We start from the raw sequence: 18,277 nt of genomic DNA, 5'->3' as shown, positions 1-18,277 counted from the left end.
CAAGTGATACACATCTGTATATATGACATTTTAAACAAGTCTCAATCTTTAACAAAGATGCATAAGGAGAGTCTCTTCCATGTCGTTCAACACTCAAAGTTTCATAACTCAATACATACAGGATAGCAATCAGCAAGAAAACTTGTTCATTTGTGTGTGTTGTATCCTCAAGGGGGTGAAACATGACAAATTGGTCAAATTGAAACAATATATATTATATATCTCACCCTCTGCCTCCCCTCCCCCCTCCACTACCCCCCCCCTCCCCCCTCATTTTCCCCTTTTTTTGAACATAATGTCAACAAATTTGAATTCTTTTTCATATCAACTGAGATTAAATGGGCAAATTTCTCAAGAAGTAACCAAGTATAGCTTTCACAATTGAAAAGAAGTAGCCTTCTAAATGGTAGATTTTCCAAAGACATAGGGGTCTTTACATCCTAGAAAATTACTCAAATATGGCTTTCACACTCCAAGCAAGGTAGCTCTTTCACAAGGTGATAAGAATCAAGCATTATGCACTCAAGGATGTAATTATACTTGAGAGATGAGAAAAACAAGGTGGACAACACACTTATTGCATACATTTTATAAGAGAGAAATATTTTCAATGACACTGCACAGATCAAATACACTTGCAACTCTAAAACAAGATAATTTCCTCATGATCTACTATAAAGGAAAACATAGTTCTGCTCAAGTTGAATCAGTCCAATGGACTTCCTCAAATTTACAAATGTTTGAAAATCTAAAGCCTTTGTAAACAAGTTAGCTAGTTGAGAGTTTGTGTTTACATGTGCAAGAATGATGACCTTTTCTTTAACTAAGTCTCTCATAAAATGTTGCCTAATGTCAATGTGCTTAGTCCTACTGGATTCTTAGAAATATTGATTGCAGTAGTATTGTCGCATAATACAGTTATACACTCTTGATCAAAACCATAATCACACAAAATTTGTTTAAGCCACAAAACCTGTGTACAGCAGCTTCCTGTAGCAATGTATTCAGCCTCAACCGTTGAGAGTAAAATGGAATTATGCTTCTTGTTGTACCATGTCACTAGATTATTTCCAAGATAAAAACATCGTCCTGATGTATTACTTCTAGCACAATCTACATCACTGTAACCAACCAAGGTAGAGTTAGTATCATATGCAAACCACAATCCAAAATCACATGTACCTAAGACATATTTCATAATTCTCTTCACTACGGTCAGGTGAAGTTTAGTTGGATCAGCCTGAAATCTAGTAGAAATACCTACACTAAAACACAAGTTAGGTTTGCTAGCAGTTAAGTACAAAAGACTTTCTATCATGCTTCTAAACAATTTATTATCTACCTTCTTCCCATTTTCATCTTTGGACAGTTTAAGTGTAGAACTCATTGGGGTTTTAGCATGTTTGGCATTTTCAAGACTAAACCTTTTAAGCATGTTCTTGGCATATTTAGTTTGAGACACAAACATACCATCATCAAATTGTTTTATCTGAAGTCCTAGAAACATACTCAACTCACCTACTATGCTCATTTCAAATTCATTTTTCATTAAGACTATAGATTCATCTAAATGAGTTTGAGATGTGGATCCAAAAATAATGTCATCAACATATATTTGTGCACACAAAAACTCACCATTACAATGCTTAATTAAAAGTGTTTTATCAGCATTACCTCTCTTATAGTTGTGCTCAAGGAGAAAGGAGGTAAGCCTCTCATACCATGTTCTTGGGGCCTGTTTCAACACATACAATGCTTTCTTCAGTTTGAATACATGAGTTGGCTTATGAGGATCCTGAAATCCAACAAGTTGCTCCACATACACTTCTTCCATCAACATGCTATTCAAGAAAGCACTCTTCATATCCAATTGGTAGAGCTTCAAACTTAGACAACAAGCAACAACAAGTAACAATCTGATTGATTCCAATCTAGCCATTGGAGCAAAGGTCTCATCAAAATCTATTCCTTCAACTTAGGTGTATTCTTGTGCAACGAGTCTGACCATGTTTCTAACAATGTTCCCAAACTCATCAGACTTGTTTATGAAGATCCACTTAGTTCCTATAACATTTATACCTTCATGTCAAGGAATCAAGCTCTACACATCGTTTCTCTCAAACTGTTCAAGCTCCTCTTGCATGGCAATAATCCAATAATCATCATCCAAAGTTTGTTTTGCATTATTTGGTTCTATAAGAGAAACACAGCACAAGTTATTTATTGTATTCAATCTTTTTCTTCTAGATACCATTACCTCTTCGGGATTTCTAATCACACTTGATGGTGGATGGGCTTTCTTGATCCAAGAGGGTGGTTCTTTGGTATTTGGAGGCTTTTTTTGAGTGATCTCATCGAGCAAATCAATTCACAAATCAGGTCCTGGCCTTTCAGAAACCAATCCTTGTTGGGCATTCGCGGTGGTCACAACAGGTTATGGGGTGATCACCTTAGCTTGATCTTATGTTCTAGTTGAATTCAAAGTGAAAACACCATCTCGATCAGTGGTCTCCTCAGTAGGAGCAGTCATATCTTCAATTTCATCTTCATGTGAGAACTGTGAGTAATCTTCTGAATCAAAGAAAACCATATTAAATGACTCAATAATACGTTTAGTTATCACATTAAATATCCTATAGGCTCTACTATTTGAAGAATATTCAAGGAACACACCTTTATCACTCTTTGCATCAAATTTCCCTAAATGATCTCTATCATTCAAGACATAGCACTTGCAACCAAAGACATGGAAATATGAAAGGTTTGGCTTCTTACCTTTCCACAACTCATATGGAGTTTGTGATGTACCTTTCCTTAAGAATACTCGATTTGAAATGTGGCATGCAATGTTAATTGCCTTGGCCCATAGTCTTGTTGGCAACTTCTTGGCATTTAACAAAACTTTTGCCATCTCTTGAAGAACTCTATTCTTCCTCTCCATTACACCACTTTGTTGAGGTGTCTTTGGGGTAGAAAATTCATGCCAAATACCTTGCATATCACAGAGTTAGAAAAATCAAAATTTTCAAACTCTCTCCCATGATCACTCTTTATTCTTACCACTTTCTTCACTTGGCAATTTTGTTCCACCCGTTACCTTTTGACAAGACATTTAAAGACCTTAAATGCATCAGACTTCTCTCTTAAAAAATTAACCCATGTATATCTAGAACAGTTATCTACATAAACAAAAACATATATTTTCCTCCTAAACTTTCAGTTTCCAGAGGTAGTTAACCGAGATAAAGGTTTGTAAGGACTTTTAGTCTGCTTACCTTGTTGGCATGGGCCACACACTTTACCTTTGGGAAACTCAAGTGTACTAGTCCTTTGACAACATCCTTTTAGAGAGTTTCACAAGATCCTTGAAGTTCATATGCCCAAGTTTCTTGTGCCAAAGATCCACACAATCTGTTTTGGAGCTTAAACAAGAAACTTTGTTAGACAATAAATAGCAATTATCATTATACCTCTTTCCCTTAAGCAAATAAATGTCATCAACATTCAAGACTTGACACATATTCTTTGAAAATTTCACAATACAACCTTTATCACAAATTTGATTAATGCCTATAAGATTTGCTTTAAGTCCTTCAACATAAAACACATCATTCAGCATTAGGAAGCCATGAATGACAATAGAACCTTTTCCAAGAATCTTACCTCTTTTGCCATCTCCGTAAGTTACATGACCAACTTCCCCAAATTCAAGATTAGTCAATAAAGATTTGTTACCTGTCATGTGTCTTGAACAACCACTTTCAAAGTACCATTGGTCATTTTGAAAAGCAAACAATGATGTATGAGTAACAAGATAGTGAGCACTTAACTTAGGTCTCCACACTTTTTTGTTTTTGGAAAAATTATTCTGGTGTGTTGACCTGAGAGACTGATATGGTGATTTTAAAAAAGAAAACTCATAATTTCCAATGCATCTTTTTAAATACGAAATTAGTTTAAAGTGATTTGGTCTGATGTGTCCTTTTTTGTGACAAAAATGACATATTGGTATGAAATTTTTTACCTTTGCAATCTGCTCACACGGTTCAGCTATAACTTTTGATACTGATTCAGATGCTTTAACGAAGGTGGTCATATTGGGTTTGGAGGTGCTCGCACCAGAAGAAAAACCCAGACCTGCTTTATCAACGAAAGTCTTCCCTTGTGCAAGAACTTCATCCAGCTTATATGAACTTGCATTTAACCTCTCAACAACAGCCTTAGCCTTAGTTAGTTCATTTAAAGTTTGATTCAACAATATTTCCTTGTTAGACAAATAAAAAAATAAGACTTTCAACTTATCATTCTAAATTTTCTTATCTTCTATCAAGATGTAATTTCCAGATTCAAGAGATTTAATCTTCTTAATAGTCTTTAACCATGACTCATACATCTTGTCATAAGTCTCATGTTGCTCTTTGTAAACATCCCATGAGTCATTTGAGGACACACTATCACTGACCTCTTGGTTCACTGCAAAGGCTAAGTAATTTTCATCTTCATTAAAGTCATCACCTCTACTCTCACTATCGTCACTTTTACTTAGGGTGGTAGCCATAGCTTACCCTTTTTCTTCAGAGTGTTGGCACACTCAGACTAAATATGACCATACCTCTCACACTCAAAGCATTTTATACCCTTGCTTTTCTTTTCATAATCTCTCAAATTTTTTTCGAGAAGTCTTCCTGACTTGGTTGATCAGAAAACTTTTTCACAAAGGGTTGTTTTCCCTTTTTACAGTCACTCGGTTTTCTTATATTCTTCTTCAAGAACTTTGCAAAGTTTTGAGCAAGTAAAGCACACTCATCATCATCAATGTCAACTGAATCAACATAAGCAGGGGATTCAAAGATTACCTTACCTTATGTTTCAATGCAAGTCCTTTACCTGATTTCTTATCCCATCGTCTCAGGTTTAGCTCAAAGGTTTGCAAGGATCTAATCATTTCATCTAGTTGCATCTCATATTCTTCTTCAAGAACTTTGCAAAGTTTTGAGCAAGTAAAGCACACTCATCATCATTAATGTCAACTGAATCAACATAAGCAAGGGATTCAAAGATTACCTTATGTTTCAATGCAAGTCCTTTACCTAATTTCTTATCCCATCATTTCAGGTTTAGCTCAAAGGTTTGCAAGGATCCAATCAGTTCATCCAGTTGCATCTCATAGAGGTCACGACATTCTTCAATAGAGGTAGCCTTGGACACAAATCTTTTGGGTAAAGAGCATAACACTTTCCTGACAAGTTCAACATTAATATATATTTTACCCTAAGCAAAACATTCATTTGTAACATCACACAATCTGCCATGAAAATCAGAGATAGCTTCATCATCACGCACAACAAGATTTTCATAGTCAGATATTAATCTTCTAAGCCTAGTCTTTTTCACAATGTCTGTTTCTTCATTTTTTTACTTGGAGTCTATCCCATGCATACTTAGCCATTTCACAATTCGCTATATTTTTCATTTGATTAATACTAACAACATTAAAAGTAGCATGAAGAGCTTTTGAGTTAAAATTAGATTCTTCTAACTCAGCCTTAGTCCATTGATCTATGGCTTTTCCTTTGCTTCCACTTGCTTCTTCAACTTTAGTTCTTTCCAACCAACAATGCAAGACCTCTAAGCCCTCTCATCAATGGATTCCAAAAAGGCACACATCGTAGGTCTCCAAAAAGCATAATTGGTTCCCTCCAACATTGGTGGTCTATTGGTAGACCCTCTTTCACTAAATAAACTCATAGTAAACAGAACAGCAAAGGTTGTCACACAGGACTGATGTGGTCACACAGAACATAGAAGTGGTCGCGCGAGATATGTAGCGAAAAAACTATAAAAAAGCGCAAAATAGAAGCAAAAAAGCAACAACCACCAAATCAAGATTTAAGCACACACACACACACACAAAAGCAAGGATCTACTGAAATAACTCTTCAGAATATGCTTTGATACAAATTAAAAATTTTAAACCCAATCAAATTGATTAAAACGTATGCAGAATTAAGATTACTTGTTCACGTTGGGCTTAATGAGTTGATAAACTAATGATTAAACATAAAACCATCCAAGACATAAAATAAAGCACACAACTCATTTTTACATGGTTCAGCAATCATGCCTACATCCATGGGACCAAGTCCAGAAGAAGTCAATCCACTATGAAATAATTATGTGTTCAATTACAAAGACGAGAATAAGTATCAGTTGTAAAAACTCCCTGTTTGGACAACACTTCAATCTTCTCTCTTTGGTTGAACCTCAAACCTTCATAGTCTAGCTTCTCCTCCATGGGATCACCAGGTCACACTTGAGCTTCTCTCAAGTTTCAACAATGATGAATTACTTCAGCAGCAGCAGCTCGAACACGTCCACATCTCAACACTGAACAACGTTCCAGAATCAACTCATGCAAGCAAGAGATAAAACACGGTAATTCAAAGCCTACCAAATCACATTGGAAACTACAAAAACTAAACAACCTCAAAGAAAATATTCATAGAGTAATGGAGGTAAATAATATGGTTTCCTTATAAGAAGTCACAATAATAAAACGATAATTTATACTTGAGTGACATTGAAAGGAAAAACAAAAACCAAACCTGTTTTGGAAAGGATTCTTGAGATCCTAGACTCCTTTATTGGAAAGGATTCTTTAATCTATAATCTCCTTATAAGAAAAGAATTCTTGAAATCATAATCTTCTTTTAGGAAAAGGATTATTGAAACCATAATTAAAATAAAATCTTTTCCAGCTCACATAATATATAATGTCCACAAAAAATCTTTCCCAAACTGGAAATATAATCACATTTAATTAAGGCAGGTGCGATATGCATGAATATTAAAATAAAATCTGCCAGACATGTGATCACTGCGATTCTGTTGTGACACATTTAAACTGAAACTAAATAGATTGTACACTAGTCCAAATGAATAAGTTGACAAAACCAAAATACTTACACAATATCCATTTGATGTGAGGTTCTTATGTATTGGCTGCAAAATTATATTTCTAAATTACCATAGAAAGGCTTTTATAAATTTAGTTGGCTGCAGATTATATATAAAAAGTTTGTTGCTATTATTTATAACAAAAAAAATCAAAATATAAATGATGTAATCCTTTCTTTAGCCATTTTGAATTGATAATAAGAGTCATATGAAATAATTAAAAAAAAAAGAAAAAAAAAAAAAAAACCTCAACAAATGTTCATCATTAATGAAATAAAATATAGTTATATATTAATTTGAACGAAGGCGAGAGGAATGAGAGGTTGATCCAAAACTTCTTCAATCCTGACATCCAGTCACAATCCTAATCGTAAATTTGCGAAATTTGTCGGGAATTGGGTGACTCGTGAAATATCTAGTTGATAAATATTGGGCATGTACTGTGTTTCGCAGTTCATTCCTTTTTTCACTAGGAGGAAGTAGCAATATGGCTTGAGAAAAGGATTCTTCTTCCAGCTTTTAATTCGGACAAATCTCATCTCGACTTATCAAACCTAAAAACAGTGCTAATGTGTGCTAATACAGTACCCGATTTAACCTTCCTTAAAATCTATGACAATGTCGTGTAGTACACAAGACTTTTCTAACCAACTAATTATTCACTATGCAGGGGTTTTTGATGATAACGTAAAAAAAAAAAAAAAAAAAAAAAAAAAAAAAAAAAAAAAAAAAAAAAAAAAAAAAAAAAAAAAAAAAAAAAAAAAAAAAGAAAAAAAAAAAAAAAAAAAAAAAAAAAAAAAAAAAAAAAAAAAAAAAAAAAAAAAAAAAAAAAAAAAAAAAAACAAAAAAAAAAAAAAAAAAAAAAAAAAAAAAAAAAAAAAAAAAAAAAAAAAAAAAAAAAAAAAAAAAAAAAAAAAAAAAAAAAAAAAAAAAAAAAAAAAAAAAAAAAAAAAAAAAAAAAAAAAAAAAAAAAAAAAAAAAAAAAAAAAAAAAAAAAAAAAAAAAAAAAAAAAAAAAAAAAAAAAAAAAAAAAAAAAAAAAAAAAAAAAAAAAAAAAAAAAAACTAACTAACTAACTAACTAACAAACAAACAAACAAATTAAATATGAAGTCGAAAGAATATGAGATAAATTGGATTGAATCATTCATCACCACTAAGCCTGAATTGCAAATCAATAGAAACACTTCATAACTTCCTACCCTCTTGATTATATCAACTCAGAAGATATCACAAGCTCGATAAATTCGATCTCTCCTTACTGTATTGTTGGATTAAACAAGCTCTTAACCCAATTCCCTATCTATTAAACAACCTAGAATAAGGTCTTTAGATTTAACTTAATCAAAGCAATAAGCAGCGAGAAACACAATGAGTCAAGGCTAAACTCATAAGCTCGGTATAGTTATCATGAGTGTTTATTTCCATTGCATGCAAGCAAGCAACTTACCACTAGTTGTTTGGATTAGTAAAGCGATTACGTACTAGACAACCCAAATTGGTAATAATAGCTCAACACAACTATTTAGTTGCGCACTTAAATAATTAAAGAATTTCTATAAAGGCATTTGTCATAGAGAATAAAACAAATAATCAAGAGGAATCAGAAGAAAGAAAAGTGCAGCTATTCTATTAGTTATCACAAAACATGTCTAGGGCTTTGAAATCACCCCAATCACAAGAGAATTAGTTATCCATAGAATAAAACTATAATTGTATTCATGGTAACAAATAATAAAAGGAATGAGAAAAACTTAGGAAAACTTGGATGATCAATGGAGTTGCTGCAATCACCTCCAATTCTCTTCTCCAAGCCTCTCTCAGTCTTTCTTCTATATTATTGAGTATTTTTGTTCTCTATCTAAAAATAGCTAAAGACATCTAATTATAGTGTTAGGGTTTGTATGAGGGTAATTAGAGTAATCTTATACAAAAAAAAAAAAAAAAAAAAAAAAAAAAAAAAAAAAAAAAAAAAAAATTCCAACTCATATAAGACTTGACAAAATCAAAGTAGATTAGGATTTAGGACCCATGGCTGTAGGGCCAAAAAATCCATACTTTGGCACGCCTTGCATCTGTGATGATCCAAGAGTGTCATGCGATTCCAAATTTCCCATGTCGCGGCACCAAAATACTTCCAATTCGAGCATGATAAGAATTGGATGAAGTCATAAGCATATGAACTATAGCTCTTCGAGTTAGCTTTCTAATGGTTCAAGAATGATGCAAATTTGAGGTCTACAGCTCGAGTTATTATCAAAATACCAAAATATGCTCCAGACTCAAACATATTCTAGGATTTGCATTCCATACTAACGTCATAACTTTCTCGTTTCAACACTAATTCTCGAACCATTTGTCTCCAGTCATTGCAAATTTCATCACCAACATCATTTTTCATCCAAATATTACTTTTACGTATTTACGACCTGAAAGCACACCAAACATACCCTTGATCTCGAAAAATACATTTATGAAACAATTAAGTCAAATTATACAATTAAACCTAATTTCTCACAAATGATACTGATAAACCACTAAGTATAAGTGCATTTTCAAGCACTTATCACATGCCACTCAAGATCCTTAAAAATATGATTCAATAGGAAGATATCTCCATTTGAGTTAAGCAAACTATTGAATATTAAACTCAATTTGGGCCCAAGACTATTTGGGTTTATCACTTTAACCCATATAGATTGCTAGCTTAATATTTCTTCCTAAGCTCAATGTAAAACCCATATTTGGTACATGTATTTTGTCCAAATAATAGGCATTGTAACTAGAAAGATCTTGTAAAAATATCTCATTTATTAGGGAGTTGTTAGGTAGGTATTAATTGTGGAAGGTGGTAGATGATATTTATTAGGATAGGTGGTAGTTGGGAGTTAGTAGTGTAAAAGGCTCCTTTGAGCACTATAAAAGGGGATGATCCCTAGCCATTTTTTACAAGCCAAATTTGAGAACTAATAGTAATCATCTCTTCAAACACTCTTCTCCTCTCAATTCTCTTAGTTAGTCTTGAGTGTATGGGATCCCACATCGCCTGGTTGTGAAAGAGTGAAGTGCCATATAAGTAATGGTCCCTTACCCATTTGCGAGGCACCTTTTGTAGTATGGGTTGCAAGAGGACAACCGTGAGGCTTGTGAACTCCAATGGGTTGGGCTAGAGCGGACAATACCTACGAGAAAGGTGAGGCATTACAAGTAGTATTAGAGCCTTGACCAGCTAGAAGTGTGGGACTTGAGTCGTGCTCTGCCCAAGAAGGGCCAACGAAGATGTTGGATCTGAAGGGGAAAGGGGAGGGGAGGGAGAGTGTATGGAATCCCACATCGCCCGGTTGTGAAAGAGTGAAGTGCCATATAAGTAATGGTCCCTTACCCACGAGCGTGGCGCCTTTTGTAGCAGGGGCTGCAAGAGGACAAAACCGTGAAGCCTGTGAGTTTGAATGGGCCGGGGCCAGAGCCAGAGCGGACAATACCTTGCAAGGGAGGTGAGGCATTGTACAAATTCTTTTAGGATTCCTTTTCTGTTTTTTAATCTAGTGTTTCAGATTACGAATATTTCCGCCGAGTCTTTTCTCCGCAAAAGAGAAACGCACATGTTCCTTCTTGGAAAGTGAAGAAGTGTTTCTGAGAAATCATAGTTTATATGCCAGGATAAGTGGATTACATGTGAGCTTTGCTGGTATATTGGTAGAAACTGATACGGCAAAACATAAAGAATTGGTTTCAAATCATAAGGCATCACACATGGATAGCTTATTTAAATATAAAAGGTGTTTCATGCTACTGTTTATGAATAAAAATAAACATAGAGATGGCTAAACAATAAATAAACGGGCCTCATTAAAGGTAAGTTCAAGTCTAGATAGCTGGTCACTTCCCCAAAGGCTAAGGCCTCTTAGATTGACTATTTAGTTCCAACTTACTGAGAGAAGTCTTTAATTAGTGTCAAGAACAGACCAAGGTTGAACAGGATAGAAAAAAAATGGGTGAAGAGCAAAGAGTCATTGTTCCAAAAGTGAAACTGGGAAGTCAAGGATTTGAGGTAAGATTTAATGTCATATTAGAAATGTAAACATGGTATTATCTCTATGCTCAGATTTTCACATCATATTGAGATCTGAAGATGTTTTTATTGCTAATTTAATTTTGTGATATGCATTGTCTTAAAAGGTGTCAAAGTTGGGATTTGGTTGCTCCAGCCTTACTGGAGTGTACAATGATCCTATGCCAGAAGAGGCTGTCATTTCACTCATCAAACATGCATTTGAGAAAGGAGTCACTTTCTTTGACACAGCAGATACCTATGGACCCCATACTAATGAGATTTTGATTGGAAAGGTAAAAGCACATGCTCCTAAATTCTCCATGGTTTGGTTGCAGTTAATTTTCATGATATCAGCAAATATTGTACCTACTGTTCATTACTATGTATTTGCAATAGTCACATTTTTTCAGAATGATAAGGATGAATACAATTAAGAACTTATGCTCCCAAGTTTGTGTGTTTTCTACTGGGATGTAATTAATATTCTTAATTCTATTTAGTGGGGTTCAGATTTCTCTCTCTTCCAGCTCTTTTTACTCGGGTGCAAAGCGCATCCCATAACTCATTTGGATAGATATCCAACGTTCAAGTGAATCTGAGTCTCACGAAATGGGGTTGGTAGGACAATACGTGATGAATGTAGTTCTTCGAACCCACTAAATGAGGTGGATTGGAGATATTAGAAGGGGATATTACAAAGCTGATTAAACAAATTTTCCTTACTTTCCAGGCTTTGAAGCAGCTACCTAGAGAGAAGGTTCAGTTAGCCACAAAATTTGGCATTGTCAAATTTGATAATACTAGTATTATTATACATGGTACTCCTGAATCTGTTCGCTCCTGTTGTGAAGCCAGTCTAAAGCGACTTGAAGTTGAATACATCGATCTCTATTATCAGCACCGCATTGACACATCAGTACCTATTGAGGATACTGTAAGCTCTGCTGCATCATTTGTTCTGTTTTTCTTCTCATGAACAACCATTCCTAATCTTTTAGCTTAAGTTCAAATTAAGGTGACAGTACATTATTGTTATTCTTTTTCCTAGATGGAAGAACTTAAGAAGTTGGTGGAAGAGGGAAAAATAAAGTACATTGGTTTATCTGAAGCTAGTCCTGATACTATAAGGAGGGCACATGCAGTTCATCCAATTACCGCTCTTCAAATAGAGTGGTCACTTTGGAGTCGTGATATTGAGCAAGAAATTGCCCCACTTTGCAGGTTTCTTTACATCTAATAACCAAAAATCTTGCTAAAATTAAGCATCAATTTTACATGTTACCATTCTCATTTATATTCTAACTTCTAAGCAGAACAGTATTTGCAGTTCCAAATTTTTATTCTGCTTCTATAATTGGTTTAGTTTAGTTTAGTGTTCTATGTTACTTCTGTTGAAATCTCTGTAAACTCAGGTTTTCTGCTTCTTTCAGTGTAACTCATACAGGCGGAAAGTGTATGATTTTCTAATAGCAGTCTTTTTTGCATATGGTGAACTTTACAGGGAACTTGGAATTGGGATAGTTACATACTGTCCTCTTGGCCGTAGTTTTTTTTGTGGCAAGAAAGTTGTGGAAAGTGTACCTTCAAACAGTTTTGTGGTATGGCATTGCCACATATATCTATTGCTTGCCTCATCTAAGTTTATCTACCCCTTTAATACTTCATCAACTCAAGTTCACAAATACATCTTTACATAGTCGGAGCACTTGATTTGATAACTTCTTCTTGTTTCCTCCGCAAATAATCTTTTATTAATTGATGGAAAGTGTGCTTGCTAAAAGTTTTCTGGTATGCCACTGGGACTTTGTTTTTATTTAACCTTCAATGCTTTATAAACTCAAGTTAACAAATGCGTGATCTTTATGGAGTTAGTGCATTTTGATAATTTCATCTTGTTTCTTATGCAAATAATCTTATTAACTGATAGCCAACCTTTCCTATAGGAATCACACCCTAGATTTCAAGGAGAGAACTTTAACAAAAACAAGATCTTATATTCGCGTATAGAAAAGTTGGCTGAAAAACATGGATGCACTCCTGCCCAACTTGCACTTTCATGGATTCTTCACCAAGGAGACGATGTAGTGCCAATTCCTGGTAACTGAATCTTTTCCTTTGTTCTTCTTACACTTTATTGAAGATGTCAAATGTGTTATTTGTCCGCTTTGGGGTTTCAGCAAAAGTCCTTCTGCATCATGGCCCAAAAGAGCCTTAAATTTAACTCCCTTTTTTTTTTTTTGGGTGCAGGGACAACGAAGATAATAAATTTTGACAATAATATTGGTTGTGTTGAAGTAAAGCTTACAAAAGAAGATTTAGAAGAGATTGCTGCTGCAATACCCGTGGAAGAGGTGGCGGGGAGTAGGTTTAAAAATGATAGTTTTCTTCGTTACTCTTGGAAGTTTGCCAACACACCACCCAAAGGATTTGTATTAATTAATTGATGAGCTTTTGAGCTAGCTTAGATATACCAAGTAATGGTTGAATAATAAATGCAGAAACTTTCAAATCTCACATGCAACTAATGCAATATTAAAAAAAAAAAAAAAAAACCCAGATAGAGATTCAGTTTTGTTTTCAATTTTAAAGTTATTATGGCTGCGTTCGTTTATAAAACTTCCATATTATTTTCATTTTCTGAACCTTGTAATGCGGGATATTTGCATTCATACACAATTTTCTAGGGATGAGCAGAAATTTAGGATAGAACCAAAACTGACGAATACTCGGGGGGTAGCAATCAAAATCAGTCCTAATAGGGTAGGTTCTGGTTCTTAAAAATTGGAACTGGGCCTCCCCGATTCTGATTCCGATTCTGATAAAAATCTATAGTACCCAAACCTGATCACCCTTACAATTTTCAGCCAATTTGACTAGAGAAAGGGAGAAAACAGTTTAGAGAAAAAGATGATGTGGGTCTCGCCTTTAATATATAAAATTAAGGTTTTGAATATAAAGTTATTTATTTCCTTGTACTTTTTATATTTTTTCTTATTTGTCTTAAAACAAAAACTTTTCTTTTAAATTAAGATTTTTAACACAAGATTATAAATAAAAATAAAAATTTATATCTTTCACGCAAACTTTTTGAGACGAACATAACAAATGGTACTTTGAAGGGGTTTTATTGGTAATGTAAGTGAGAAATATCGTAATTTTTATTATGTTCTTTGTGTTTTTAGACAAACATGTCGAACATGTTTTTATTTTTCACGTTTCAAGTATTGCTTTCAAACAAATATATTGGACATTCATTTTCATTTTTCACATTTTACAATCATTTTCAATATTCTCAAAAATATATTTAAAAATAAATAAATACACAAAATTCATAAAAGAACACATTCTATAATTTTCGTAATAATGAAATATTGTAAAACAAAATTGTGGATGATTTTATAAGTGATTGAAGAAATAAATTTGATAATTTATCAATCAAAATTTGTCATTGCATATGTTTCCCTATTTTATCCTATCCTACCCAAAATATATATGTTTCATTATTCTCAAAATCCAATTCTATTCTATTTAACTATTTTTAAACCCCCTAGGTTTGTTAATTTAGTTAAACACCTCCTACAATAAAACATTGAAAATTAACAAAAACGGCCCTACCCACTCTTTAAATGCCGACAGTCGGCCACCACCGCCGGAGGGTGTTAGCTAAATTAACAAACCTATAGGGTATTTTTGTTAATTTTCAAATATTATCCTCGTAATAACAATTCAACTCAACTTTTTCAAAAATAATACTCAAAATACTCTACCAAACACTTATGAAACTTGTGGATCATGCAAGTAATGTTCTGTTCTGTGTTTTTTTTTTTTTTTTTTCCTTAAATTTTATGCTTTGTAAAACGTGTGAGTGTCTAATGCAAGAAGTTGGGAAAAAAAAGTCTTCATTTTGAAAAGGGTTAAATGACAATAATCCCCTCAGGTATAAAAAAAGTAATAAAAATTCTTATGAGGTTTCTAAAACAATAAAAATCTTATGTCATTGAGTTTTAAGTGTTAAAACAAGTGATAGGATGACAATTTGATAATACTTACAAACTTTTAACAATATAAATATTAACAGTTCCCTAACTGTTTATAAATGGAAGGAGAATTTTTTTTTATTTTAGAAATCTCAAAGAGATTTTTGTTATTTTATCATATTTCAATAGGATTAATGTAATTAGCTCTTTTGAAAATCTCTTTTTGTTTGATAATTTCTCGCTTAAACAAATTTTAAATCTTATATTACTTTTTCGTATAGGATTTTTTAATTAGATTTGCACTGTTTATTTCGTTACGTGAATAAAAAGTCTTTTCAAGTTATATGCATATAATTATTAAAATATTATTTTTAGACAGATTTACACAACTCAATTTTTTTAACATTGCTTTCAAACAAAGATGAAGATAATCTAAATTAATCAATTTTGATATTTTCAATATTTTAATAAACATATATATATATATATGTGTGTGTGTGTGTGTGTGTGTGTCCCCACAATCATTTCATGATATTCTGTGAGTATAAATAGGGTGGAGCCAAAAAGTTTATTTTGGGGGCCAAAAACTATTTTCAATGGATGGAGGAGCCAAAGGTAAGTTACAACTTACACATACACGGAGCCAAAGGCAAGTTACAACTTACAACTTACACATACACGGAGCCAAAGATCGACTTGAAAGAAAATTAAAACCCCTCTAGTTCTGGATATAACTACAAACCCCCTGCCGTTTGTCAGAGTCTATCCAACTTGTTACCTTAACATTGCTAGGAGCAAACAAATCGAATATTGAATCTATTCAAAAACCTATGATAATGTGATGAAATGACTTATATATCCTCAATCTTTATGAGATCTAATAAAGACACAAAAGACGAAAAAATTGATTATAAGACTGCAAAAGCAGACACAACAACTACTTCTTTCCAATCTTCTCTATTATACTAGCCCACAACTCCGTTCTTTGTACCACAGACACCATTTTTTTTTTCCAACCCATAAATCACGTTCTAGTTCAAACAAAAATTCTACCTTCCATAACTATACAAAATATACTCAAGCCTTTCACATTATAAGCTGTAAAAAGCATCAAAACAAGTTGTGACAATAATAATACTCCAAGCATTACAGAAACACAGTACACTGTTAACTAAACAATAATTCATTGACAAAATACATGCCCTTATGCATAGCTTAGAGTTTCAATTGCATATCAAAAATAATAATAATAATAATAATAAATCATAATATGCATATCCATGCACATCATACATAAACTAGTGCCATTTTCTCAAAAGAAATATAGCTGGTGTATATGGTATTATCTGTCAATTAACAAAAAAAAAAAAAAAATTATATATATATATATGCTTGCTTTCAAACTTGTATCATTCTCCACTTGTTTTTTTTACATCAACCTGGAAATACATATAAATGAGATTCATGAATCATATAAAATTTTAATGTTTTATGTTATATAATGGTCAAATATGTAAGAAAAACAACCTGGTGGTTCTAATTTTGCGAAGTCTTACTTGCTTAGCTTGATAGAGGTGGTGGATTTGAAGATGCTTAACTTCCCATAACCATTCTAGCTCCACCTATGACATCAAATCCTCTTCCTCTCCCTAACATAGAAAATATTCGACTTTGCATAAAAATACCAGGATTGGATGAACCTTCTTTGATGTTGTCTAATGAAAGAAACACGTTATAAATATGAAAAATATATAATGTGAGTTGTAGCATGATAAGAGCTTGAAAATACATATTTACTTAGTGGTTTATGGGGATTATTTGTGAGAAATTAGGCTTAATTTGGTAAAGTTGCTTAATATTTTCATAATTGTCTTTTATGGGATCACAGGTGTGTTTGAGTGTTTTTTAGGTTATTAGTGCTAAATGTTATGCTCAGATGAAGAATCATGTCAGCAATGGAATGAGTGATGAGTAGGAACAAACGGATCGAGAATCAGAGTTGAATTGAAGTTGTTATGGAGCTTTGAAGTAAAAAGGAGATGGTAGATTACGCTCCAGTTTGAGCATGCCTCAATGTTTCAACAATAACTTGATATGTAGACCTTGGATTAAGACGATTCTTTGACAGATGGAAATCTAATTCAAAGGCTACATTTCATATGTTTACCACTTCTCCAGATTCTATAGTTATCGTGCTCAAAAATCACCATCTCTGGAGTGTTGATGAATGATGCAAGAGTTGAACTAAAGAAGAGGAAGTTATCACTGTGCCGTAGAACACTTTGTCCAGAATCAACCATGCCGCAGGTGCTGGGGCACAGTCACTATAGCTGAAAATTTTTCTTCCGTTTTTTTATTAGGAAACTGGGGTTCAGAGTCATAAACTAAATAGAATTAAGGAAAATAAAACCCTAACCCTTGTGGGATATAAATAGAAGGCTTTTAGCATTATCTTAGGGATTCTTGGGAGAGAATAAGAGAAGAAAAATTTGTAGAGAAGAAAATGATAGAATTTCTGGAGCTTTGATTCGCAATACAAAAAAGTTTTTCTTGTTCCTTTCTTATAGACTCATGATAATTGTTTTAATAAAGATGATTGTTTATTTCATGTTTATTATGAACTAACTTTATTTTCCTAGGGCTAAGATGTAGCCCAATCTCTTGATTATGTGTTGGTTTATGTATGTTGATTTTCATTAAGATTTCTTCCTAAGTTTTATTATTATGCCTAACGCTTTTGATTCTTAAGGGCCCAAGAATTGAATGAACTAATAGACTAGGTTGAGATCGAGAGATGATACTTTGTCTACAGTAGTAAAACATAGGTTGAGCGAATGCTAGAGATAGGTTATCGCAACTTGTGAGGTTTTGGTAAACTCCATAGAGCGTAATGATCTCTAATTGCTTAAATCTGATTAGAGATAATTCGGGTTAGTAATTAGAGGTTAATTTGATAATTGTTCAAGAGAAAGCTATTAGAAATTTAGAGAGTTTGACCTATAGGAAGAGCTTAATGAAATTAGCATAAGTGATCAATACATATGAATAAGAGTTGGTGTGGAATCTATGCCCTAGGTCTAATCATCTTGCATTAAACCCAAAGTTTTATTTAGTTGTTCTCTTTTCAGTTCTCTTTTAAATTCAATTGTTTACTTTAATTTAGATTTTTCTGGATAAAAATTGTGATTAATCAAATAGTAATTAGATAGTAAATTTTGGTAATTGATAGTAGCTAGTAATTCCCTTGGGTTTGACATTCGTATTCGTACACTTTATTACTTGCACGATTTC

At 33.1% G+C, this 18,277-nt stretch overlaps 1 protein-coding gene across 1 annotated transcript; it reads left to right on the top strand.

Moving 5' to 3' along the window:
* The first annotated feature begins 10,946 nt into the window (after nucleotides 1-10,946).
* LOC116123807 (probable aldo-keto reductase 1) lies at nucleotides 10,947-13,500 on the top strand. The gene is made up of 7 exons (XM_031409537.1): nucleotides 10,947-11,006; nucleotides 11,135-11,302; nucleotides 11,740-11,943; nucleotides 12,058-12,230; nucleotides 12,511-12,607; nucleotides 12,953-13,106; nucleotides 13,257-13,500. Exons 1-7 carry the CDS (start codon nucleotides 10,947-10,949, stop codon nucleotides 13,451-13,453), a joined length of 1,053 nt encoding a protein of 350 aa, XP_031265397.1. The 3' UTR covers nucleotides 13,454-13,500.
* The last annotated feature ends 4,777 nt before the right edge of the window (nucleotides 13,501-18,277 follow it).

The sequence above is a fragment of the Pistacia vera genome, unplaced genomic scaffold, assembly GCF_008641045.1.
Source record: "Pistacia vera cultivar Batoury unplaced genomic scaffold, PisVer_v2 Contig145, whole genome shotgun sequence".
In the NCBI taxonomy this organism is placed as follows: Eukaryota; Viridiplantae; Streptophyta; class Magnoliopsida; order Sapindales; family Anacardiaceae; genus Pistacia; species Pistacia vera.
This window is presented reverse-complemented; position numbering and strand designations above follow the sequence as displayed.

Coding starts and splice junctions, on each gene's coding strand:
- LOC116123807 (XM_031409537.1), top strand. CDS start 10,947: ATGGGTGAAGAGCAAAGAGTCATTGTTCCAAAAGTGAAACTGGGAAGT. Junction 12,231..12,510: donor GAAATTGCCCCACTTTGCAG/GTTTCTTTACAT, acceptor TGAACTTTACAG/GGAACTTGGAATTGGGATAG. Junction 12,608..12,952: donor TACCTTCAAACAGTTTTGTG/GTATGGCATTGC, acceptor CCTTTCCTATAG/GAATCACACCCTAGATTTCA.